The sequence below is a fragment of the Corvus brachyrhynchos genome, unplaced genomic scaffold, assembly GCF_000691975.1.
Source record: "Corvus brachyrhynchos isolate BGI_N302 unplaced genomic scaffold, ASM69197v1 scaffold280, whole genome shotgun sequence".
NCBI classification, from domain to species: domain Eukaryota; kingdom Metazoa; phylum Chordata; class Aves; order Passeriformes; family Corvidae; genus Corvus; species Corvus brachyrhynchos.
The window spans coordinates 1,094,955-1,105,097 of record NW_008236198.1 but is presented as its reverse complement, the minus strand read 5'-3'; the positions used below and the strand labels follow the sequence as shown (position 1 = coordinate 1,105,097).

The 10,143-nt window shown below is 52.2% G+C and overlaps 1 protein-coding gene across 1 annotated transcript in view; it reads left to right on the top strand.

Moving 5' to 3' along the window:
• The window catches only part of LRRC7 (leucine rich repeat containing 7), a 107,581-nt gene that overhangs the window by 96,961 nt on the left and 477 nt on the right, over positions 1-10,143 (top strand). Inside the window, exons 21-27 of the mRNA XM_017740637.1 lie at positions 1-567; positions 2,169-2,318; positions 5,770-5,889; positions 6,842-7,060; positions 8,206-8,298; positions 9,451-9,526; positions 10,122-10,125. Of these exons, the coding sequence (XP_017596126.1) occupies positions 1-567; positions 2,169-2,318; positions 5,770-5,889; positions 6,842-7,060; positions 8,206-8,298; positions 9,451-9,526; positions 10,122-10,125 (1,229 nt within the window). The remainder of the gene's footprint in view (positions 568-2,168; positions 2,319-5,769; positions 5,890-6,841; positions 7,061-8,205; positions 8,299-9,450; positions 9,527-10,121; positions 10,126-10,143) is intronic.

The window sequence follows — 10,143 nt, the reverse complement described above, 5'->3', positions numbered from 1 at the left end:
GCGCCGGCGCCGGCCCCGTTCCCCGGCCCGGCCACGCGGCCCGGCTTCCTGCGCAGGGCGGATTCGCTGGTCAGCTCGGCGGAGATGTCCGTGTTCCGCAGGGTGGGCGAGCCCCAGGAGCTGCCCCCGGCGGACAGGTACGGCCGGGCCCCGCCCCGCGGCGCCCCGGAGCGCCAGGGCAGCATGGCCGTGCCCGAGGCCCAGTTCCTCAAGCGCAACGGGCGCTACGAAGACGAGCACCCTTCCTACCAGGAAGTGAAAGCCCAGACTGGGAGCTTCCCAGTTAAAAACCTCACGCAAAGGAGGCCCTTGTCCGCACGAAGCTACAGCACAGAGAGCTACGGCACGGCCCAAACGCGGCCGGTCTCAGCGAGGCCCACCATGGCAGCTCTGCTGGAAAAGATTCCGTCAGACTATAACTTGGGTAACTATGGCGACAAGCCTTCCGATAGCAGTGATATAAAGCCGAGGCCTCCCCCTGGGAAGGGAAATGAGAGCTGTGCTAAAATGCCTGCTGACTGGAGACAACAGCTACTTAGACATATAGAAGCTAGAAGGTTAGACAGGGTATGTTTGGCATTTCTCTGCAATTAATGCCTTTAGTTGTGTGTTTCGCTCTGTCAAACGATTTGCACGTGCAGTGGTGACCACCAGAATTCCCAGGGATGAAATTCCTGCCGTGGTGTCCAAGGGAATGGCCTGCCGAGGGCCCTGGGTGTGCTCAGCTGGAGTGAGGGATCCCAGTAAATCCAGAGGCTCCTCACTGGTGACATTCCTTGGGGCGGTCACTGGGGTGGTGACTCCGGGTCCTGGGTAAATCCAGAGGCTCTGCCCCAGTGATGCTCTGTGGTGCCCGTCGCTGGGGTGGTGACTTCTGCAGCTCTGCCCAAAATTAGGATGAGCCCTGAGGTTCTTCCCTGCTCATGGAAGCGCTGCTGGAGCCACCTCGTCAGTGACGACCGAGAGCTTGGAGAGGTGCTGGGCACGTCTTGGCAGTAAAAGGGAATAAAGGAAAAAGAGAATAAGTAATAAAATGTATTTTAGCTCTGGTGTCACTGTTAGTGCAGGGGGTTTAAAGGTGTCTATAACTGAGAAATATCCCTGGGTATCCACTGCCACTGTTCTAATGGGAATGTGATCATTTCTCCTTGTAGCTGTAGGAAGTTATGCTGATTTGCCTTCTATCCAAAGGGTACTTTAGTGCATGATTCAGTCATTACCTATTTAATGACCTAATCCATGAATCTGATTTACTCCGTGGTCTGAAGTGGTTGTGACAAATTCCTGTGGTGAAATGCATAAGAAGTCATTGCCAGATGTGTCCATATACTGCTTTATGCTAGAGCCCCCTGAGTTTGGTGTTAATATTCTCCTTACCTTCCAGTTGCTCGGGTGTGATGATATTAAATTATCCTTAAGGGTCAAATGGGGAAACTTTAAAAAGGGGCTCCAGGGCTGAAGCGTTTTCCTCCTTCAGCTCTTTTCCTTGTGCTGTGTGAACCCACTGGAAACTGCCTCCTACCCAGGGAAACCAGTGCACCCCGAGCAGGGGTGGAAATAAACACTTGCCAGAGGTTGCTGGTTTAAGGAATATCTTTACACTGAGTCTACAACGTGCACTGAGGGGTACTTTAACCCCGGAAAGCTGACACTGGTGCTGGTCCCTCATCCCTGCGAGGCAGTTCCTGCTGGGTGCAGAGCTCCAAGGAGCTGGGCTGGGCTGCAGCTGGAGGCTGTGCTGGGGGAGCCCAGGAGCCGTGTCCCTGCTGTCCCCAGCTCGTCCCGTGAGGGCAGCCGGGTGTCCAGGGCGCAGGATGGGGCAGAGGCCTCTCCCACAGGGGCTGCTCCTCCGTGCCAGGACCACCCCTGGCTGCCCAGCCAAACCCAAATCTGGCCGTTTTTGCAAAAGCAAGACTTGTACCCTGTGAACTCCAGATCCCAACACCCCCTCATGTGCTGTCAGCGTGGAAGTCCTCTCTGGTGCCCATTCTCTGTACGAGGAGCAATGTACTCGCTTTGTGTGACCAGTGCATGCCTGGAGGAGCTATTGATACTCGGTACTGTTTGTTGGCTTAAACTAAAACTCTGTGAACTTAACCATGTATGTGTGAGACTTAATTCTGAGCATGTGTGTTCATATGTGTCCCGTGGTTGTTTCCTCTACTCAGAGCGCTGCTTACAAACACCACACAGTTAGCCTTGGCATGCTGCACTCTGGAGGGGTTTCAGCCATGCATGCCGGCCGAAGCATGACTTTAAACTTGCAGCCTAAATCTAAATTTGAAAACCAAATGCTTCAAGAGCTACCTCTACCGAAAGTAAGTATGGGCTAGCCAGCATTCCCGGCATTCCCGGTTAATTAATGATCCTTGCTTCCTCCTGGTTTAGCTTCTGCCGACTCCTCGTGCTTTTACAATGCCCAGTCCAAAAAGCAAGGCTGGCAGGGGTGCAGTTGTGCCCCTTGGTGGCCTTGCTTTTTGGATTCCGGAGCTCCCTGGCTGTCATTCCCGCTTTCCTGCTCTCCTCACGCACACTGGGGCCATCATTTGCTCCGTGGGGAACCTGGTTTGCTCTGGGACTGTTTGATCCTGGAAAAATGGGTGTGGAAATATTAAACAGGCTCCAGGAGACAGGGATTTTAATATCTAAGCATTAAGTGGGTGTGCTGTAAGACCTGATGGGTTTTGAACACGTTACCACACCCAAACCCATTTTAAACTTTGAGTAACACCTAAAAAAGATAATATTTTCCTCATTTATTTACTGTTTATCTTATATTTAGTATCAATACATTGTTGACAAGTAGAGACATACAAAACTGTGTATTCCCAACAAATATTTGAAGGGAGAGGCACACAGGGCAAGGCAGAGAGGGCCATTCCTGCAGGATTTTCTATGTCAGAGGGACGGGCATGGCTCAGCCTCTCCCTGCCCTGGCACAGGAGCTGAGGGGACAAATCAGCAGCAGCTCTGTGAGTAATTAAAGGGCAGCAGAGCCCAGATCCTTGTGTGCCAATGGGATCAGCTGTGCTGGGCACTGCCAGGCCGGCCCCTGGCACCCGCCCAGGCTGGAGCAGCCTGGCCAGCAATCCCCAAAGGAGGGTTCCAGGCCCGGTTCAGAGCTCAGATCCAAGGATTTGAGGAGAGCAGGATAATTGAGCAGCAGCATGAGCTGGCTGTGCGGGCTGGCCGGAGCCCAGCCTCGGCCCTGCTCCACTCGCCGGTCCCACGCGTGCTCCAGCCGGAATTCCCGGCAATCCAGGACAGGATGGCAGCACACAGGGAGCAGTGTAGGCCTTTCCCGCTGTTCCTGACCCTCCATACTCTGTCACCTCCATCCCATGTCCCCCCACTGTCCCCAGGCTCCCGTCCTGCTCTCGGTCTGTGCTGCTCTGTTGTGGGGCGGGAGGCTCCGAGGGGATCCCGCCTGGATGTGTGTGCTGGGTGTGCAGGGACGACATTCCAGTGTTGTCTTTGCTTCCCGAGAATTTGTTTGTCTGCTCAGGTACTTGTCAAGAGTCCTTGGAAAAAATCCATTGGGCATCAACCCCAAAGAATGTTGCTGGTTCCCCCCACACGTTAGGAATGAGGTGTTTGATGGCACTGGCAGGCATTTAGGCTGTAGGTGAATATGGATGTTAATGATGGATGTCTGAGGAAATTCAGGAATCTGCTCCATGATACATTTTGGGGTGTGGTCTGATGGGGATTATTCTGCTTTTCTATTCCACCAGCATTCCATTGCTCCATATCCATAGAAACTGTGATGCTGAACTGCATTGAGGGGTTGTTCTCTTGCTGTACTGTTTGGGAGAATTATTGTTGGGAAAGATCACTGCAGGGGGAAATTATTGTTGGAAAAATACTGTGTATGTGTAGTATTGCTGAATTTTATTTCTGCACACCTGCCACAGAACTTGCATTTCCTAAAGAATCCAGGCCACAGCAGTTCAGTCTTTGCCTCTTCCCCTCCCTCCTTCCGTGGCCTGGATTCAGGAGAGTAATGAGTGAGGTCTGGCTGTCAGGAAATCAACTTCAACAATGAATTACACTGCAAATGTTCATGGCCTCAACCTGCTCCTTGTGGAAAATGTGGGAAGTGCTGCTTTTCCTCTCTTCCCCAGATTTCATGGAAGTGGAGCTGGGTTGCAGCCTGTCCCAGCTCAGGAAATGGCCGCTATTGCAAGGGGACAAATTCCTTGTGCTGCAGCAAATGAAATCCCGGGATTTCCCTGTTCACTGAGGAAGCTGGGAGCTCCCTCTGTGTTTTCCCTTTTCCCTCTGGAGTGCAGAGTCCCCTCTGCAGGCCAGGCCCAGCGCTTTCCAGAGGGATCCTTTCCATTTCTGGCACCCAGCTCCCAGTGAAAAGTTTTTAAAGTTCGTGGTTTGGTGCAACCCATTCCCAGGATGGGAATTCCCACCTTCCTTGGGAATAACAGTGAGGATGGGAGCAGGGGTTCCCTCTGGAATGAGCCTGGGGAGGGCCCCCAGCTCCAGGAATTGATGTGAGCAGATTCCCAGGACAGCTCTGGAGGGAATGGATCCTTTTTCCATTTTAATGGGGGTAAAGAAAGCTCTGCAAGGAGATCCTGGGCTTTAAACAGGGGAAATGCTTTTCCAGTGGTTTTGAATAGAAGGAAAATCACAACTTCCATGATTTTTCTGGAAGATTCCTTGAATGATGAAAAAAATACAATGAAAGTTTCCTTCTATTTCAAATAATCAGGGTTGGATTTTTTTTTCACTTCACCTCAGAGATGTGATTTAAATCATAATTCCCTTCAAATTACTTTTAAACTTCTGTTGAAAAACAGTTTTTAATGGAAAAATTTTCAGCTTTCACATTTCAAAGCAAATTTGATTTATTCTTCAGCCATCTAGAGAAGTGTATCCTGATTTTTTTTTAGTCTAAGCTGGAGAAGAAATTGCTGGAATGGCAGAGGGGAAGAACAGATATTTTTTGTTCCTTTGCAGATTCCCATTAATCAGAACTCAATGAGCACTACACTGCACCATGTGCTCTCAGTGGCAGGACAATGCTGGAATTTTGGGAAGCTTGACACCCAAAAGGTGTTAGGAAAACCCCCAGTGATGACAGAGAAATAGAGAGACAGATAAAGGAAAATCGGGATGGGGCAGGAAAAGTCCAGACCCCCTCCAAAGTCCTGAAAACAGGAGGGAAACAACCAGGGGGAAAGTGACAAGGAGGAAACGTGGAACAGGAGAGAAAAGGGAATTATGAACATTTAGGAAGCTTTCCCTGTGTGTTGTGACCATTCCTGTTGAGGCAAACACTGAATTCCAGGTTGATATTGTACAAAAAACGTCCCTGGCACAGGCCAGGAGGTTCTGGGAGCTGCACACGGAGCCAGCCCCAGCTCAGCACTGCCAGCAGGGGATGTTTGCTGCAGAAAACACAAACAGCTCATTTTTCTTGGTGGCACATCCCTCCTGCAAAAGTTTCTGCTGCTGGAATGAGCAGTGGGGAAGTTCTAACTGCAGAATTGACAGCAGACTGTTCAAACATTGGAATTCTGCCAAAATCTGTTGCTCTGAAAGTAACGAGTCCCGATAAACGGATTTTCTCTTCTCCCTCGTCATTCATTATTCTCATTAATTCTGCCCTGACCCTCTCGAGCTCCACAGTGGTGCTGTGTTGGTGGGATACTGGGCAGACTGGGCATTGTGCACTGCACTTGCTGGGTTGTTGTGACTGAGAGTGGAGGGGTTTGTGCTGGTGACTAAAGGCTGCCCTGCCTTTGTGAACAGACCCCGTCGCAGCAGAGCAGCCTCCTGGACAACGGGCAGGACGAGGTGGCCGTGGGCAGCCCCTGGACCCCGTACCCGCTGGGCCGGCGGGACGTGCCCCCCGACACCGTCACCAAGAAGGTAAGGGGTGCCAGGCTCAGCCTGAGCCCGCCCTGGATGCAGCAGGACAGCTTTGGGCAACACCTGGGGTGTTTCAAGGCTTAAAGCAAGAGGTGCTGTGAGTTAAGGGTGCTGTTTTCGTGGTGCCCCTTTGTGCGTTCTGCTCACGGAGGGCTGGGCAGGGTTTCATCCCGAGCTTTCATCCCAATGATGTTGTTCAGTCCATATAAAGCACGGGTGGTGGGATGGCTCCTGCCCAGCCCTGCCCAGGCACAGCCCATTTGCTGATAAACTCCCTGCAAAAGGGTCTCGTTCCTGGTGGTTCTGTGGTGGTGGATGTTGAATTCCAGTGCTTGGAGTTCCTGGCTGCCCCTCCCAGCCCAGCTCGGCTCATGGGCTCAGGGGCTGCTGGGTTGGGTTGCTCTGGCCATAAAGCTGGAGAATGGAGAATCCTCACAAACTGTGTCAGAGGAGGAGCTGCAGGGATGAGCCAGGATAATCACAGGGATCATTGTCAGGAGATCCATCCTCCCCATCCCTGAAGTCCCAGGAGTGAGTGACACCCGGTGGAAGCCACGATGTCACACTGGCACCTGCTGTGTGTAACGATCCCAAGGATCTCCCTGCTGCTCCAAGCTTTTATCCAAGGCAGCTGCAGAAGCAGCAACGCTTGGCTTCACAGGGCAGTGCAGCCAGAGATCCCCAGGAGAATTCCTGGAAGATGGGAAACAAAAGCCATTGCTCCCAGAGATGCCTCTCAGGCACAGGAGGGGGAGGAGGGTGAGCTGATGGTGTGGGACGGAGCTGGCTCTGACAGCCGAGCTGTTTATCCTCTGACCTGCAAGAAATTGGGATGAGAAATGTAAGAATCCTGGTTTTCCCAGCTCCAGAGGCTGTGCTGGGGCTGGGGAGGATTGCAGCCGGCTCTGGAAGCTGCGGGAATTGGCTGTTCCTAACGGGACGGTTCCCACAGGCAGGTAGCCACATCCAGACCCTGATGGGATCCCAGAGCCTGCAGCACCGGAGCCGGGAGCAGCAGTACGAGGGCGGCATGAACAAGGTCACCATCCAGCAGTACCAGCCCCCCCTGCCCATCCAGATCCCGTCCTCCCAGAGCTCCCGGGCCCCCCAGCCCCAGCGGTGCCTCATCCAGACCAAGGGCCAGCGCAGCACGGACGCCTACCAGGAGCAGGTGAGACACGGGGGCATGAACATTCCCGGCTTTTCCAAGGTGTCCACGGGAGAGGGGAAGCTCGGGCAGGAGCGGGGCAGCTGAGCTGGGCAGCCCAGGGGAGCTGGCATCGGACTGGGGGAGCTCTGGCTGGGCTGGGGGCAGGCTGGGTCCATCCCTTCCCCAGCAGCACCCACCAACACCCATTTTCTCCCACACTGACCCAGTGACAGCGTTTGGAATTGAGGTCCCTGAGCAGAGCTGGCACCCCCGGGTCAGACTGAATTAATTTGCAGCTTCTGCCCTTTCCCCAGTGGCCCAGTTCAGCGCCAGCAGGGCTCTGCTCAGACCTGCCCAGCACAGCCCAGCTGCAGCCCCAGTGCCCCAGCCTGGCACGGGCACTGGGGACTTTCCTCATTCCCTGCTCCTGTCCCCATTAGATTTGTCCTTAATGACCCTGCAGGGCCTGTGTGAGGCCCTGAGAAGCAGAACAAGGTGCAGAGCCATCCCTAACCCTTCCTCCTGTGGGAAGTGTTGGTGGAGCCCCGGGAGCAGCTCCTGTCCCACATCCCTGATGTTCAGAACCTGCTGGGGGAGGACGTGCTCAGACCAGCTCAGGGCACGGCCATGAAGCTCCTCTGAGCTCATTTTTATTTTATATCCAATTCCTCAATGCTCTTTGGAGCCACCCTGACTAAGAGAGAAGGCCCTGTTTGCTGTGGCAGGAGAGGTGGGTGCTCGGTGCAGTGCTCCAGAGATCCCGGAGTGTTTTATCCCTTGGCTTTGTCCCAGGGGTGCTGCACATCTGGCTCCTCCTGGGAAAATAAAACTGCCCCAGATGAAGCCTCACTGATGGGTTTATCCCAGTGCTTAAGTGAAAAACTTGGCCAGGATGAACTTGTCTTTCACAGGTCTAAAGGGTTTTAGTTTTATTTTATTAAACCTTAAAATCCATGCAAAAATCCGTGGACCACAGGGAATGTTGTGGTACCACTGCAGCGTGGGAAAATCCTGCCAGTACTTCCAGCTGAGAGCAACATTCCAGTGGCTTTTCCCGTTTTGTGGAGTGCAGGGGCTCAGCTCATCCAGGGGAGTGGGATGTGAGGGAAGGAGGCGCCGTGGCTTGGGCAGGGTTTAGTGCTGACATCCCTGTTTTTCTAACCCAGTTTTGTGTGAGGATAGAGAAGAATCCTGGCCTTGGGTTTAGTATCAGTGGTGGAATAAGTGGACAAGGGAATCCGTTCAAACCCTCAGATAAGGTAAGTTGGAAATTCCTCTCTCCCTGCTCCTTGTTTGAGAGCTCACAGAGTGGAGGCAGAGAACGTGAGGGGGATGTTTGTGCCCTTCTGTTGGGATAGTTGAAAGGTTTTTCCCTATGCTTGGATTTTTTTGTTGTTGTTTTTTGTTTGGGTTTTTTGTTTTAGCAGAGTGGTGTTTGCTTTTTTTCCCCCCCAGTTGAAGAAGATGAGGGAATCAAGCATCAATCCCATGAGTGTCTGACCCATATTCCCTGGATAATTTTTGGGGCTGTTTTCTGGAGAATTGCCTCTCTCACTTTTTAAGAGTCACCTTAGGCCCTGATTAAACTTTTACTAAACTAATTAGAGGGAACCCTAAAGCACGATATCATCCCTGGAGGCTGAAATTCCAGGGTTTGTAGCTGCTGTGTCAAATAAAACCAGCCTGGAAATCCCTGGATCCTTACAGACCCCACAGCAGCAGTTGTGTTCTGAACTGGGAATTAAAACTGACACCTGGTGGTGGTCAGGGACACTCAGGATTCATTCTGGGAACTGCACCTTTCAGATAGATCTATTTGCAATAAAAGGAAGCCCGGAAAAACTCCAACATGTGGTGAGTCCCAGCTCCCAGGGGTGTAGGATTGGGAAGTGGAATCTTACACCCATGGATTTGTGTTTGGTGCCACGGGACTGACTGGAGTTTGTTGGAAAAGGAGGCCTTGAACACATTCCCGGAGTTGATGTTCTTGGATAATTCTGGATCTGGGTAGCAGAAACAGTGAGAACTTCCATAAATACGGAGAATGTTTGGCAAATCATGAAGTTAAAGCTGTGTTTCCTGGGGAAAGCAAAGATGTCAGTAGAGATTATGATACACATTATTCTAATAATAATTAACACTTGCCCCGTGTTAATCACCCTGCTGATAACCTGTGGCTCCTGCCCTGTTCACACTGGACTTTCTTTGTGATGTGGGATTTCAGTTTACAACGACCCCTGAGTGCTGAAGGTCCCAGAGAGCTGCTCCACCCCCAAACTGGTGTTTGATTGCAAACAGATTAAACCAGTTTGGCGTTCACCCATCTCCAGGCCCCAGTTAGGGAGCCCCCTGTTTTTTGGGATGTAGTTCTTGGAGAAAGCATCCTAACCTGTGTTACTTCTGACTTATAGGGTATCTTTGTTACTAGGGTTCAGCCTGACGGCCCCGCCTCCAGCCTGCTCCAGCCCGGAGACAAGATCCTCCAGGTAGGGATGCCTTGGGATTCCTGGGATCTGAGCTCATCCTAAAGATACAGCGGTGGTGTTTGCAGCGGGACTGAACCGCCAGTTGTGCTTTTAGGGGATTTTAATATTGATTTCCAGCAGGGGTCCCCAAAGCACTTTTTGCCCACAGGCGCCCACCTGGCTGGTGTCAAACTCGTGGGCAGTGCCCCAGGGCAGGGATTGTCCCCTGTGTCACAGCCTGCCCCATGATCTCCCTCTGGATCTTCCAAATCCTTGAGGTCCCTCCCAACCCCCAGCAGTGGAGGATTCTAGGATTCCGTGAATGCCTCCTTTTGGCACAGTCATCTTTGGGGTTTTCCCTGCCTGGAATTTGTATTCCTCTTTCCCGGAGCAAAGATAAAGATCTTTTATTGTATTATATTAAGGCTTTAGGCAGGTCCTGGTCAGACCCCAGAGCCCTCCCAGAGTCACGGTATGATTTCAGTGGGAATGAAATCATTCCTTGGAGCGCCCAGCCCAGCCCTGAGCCATCCCACAGAGGACAAGAGAAATGTGTGCTTTGTGTTCATGGGAAACCCTCAGATGTTCATCCTTTATCTTAGCCTTGCTTCTAATTGCCAAACACCCCTTTTTCCCCCC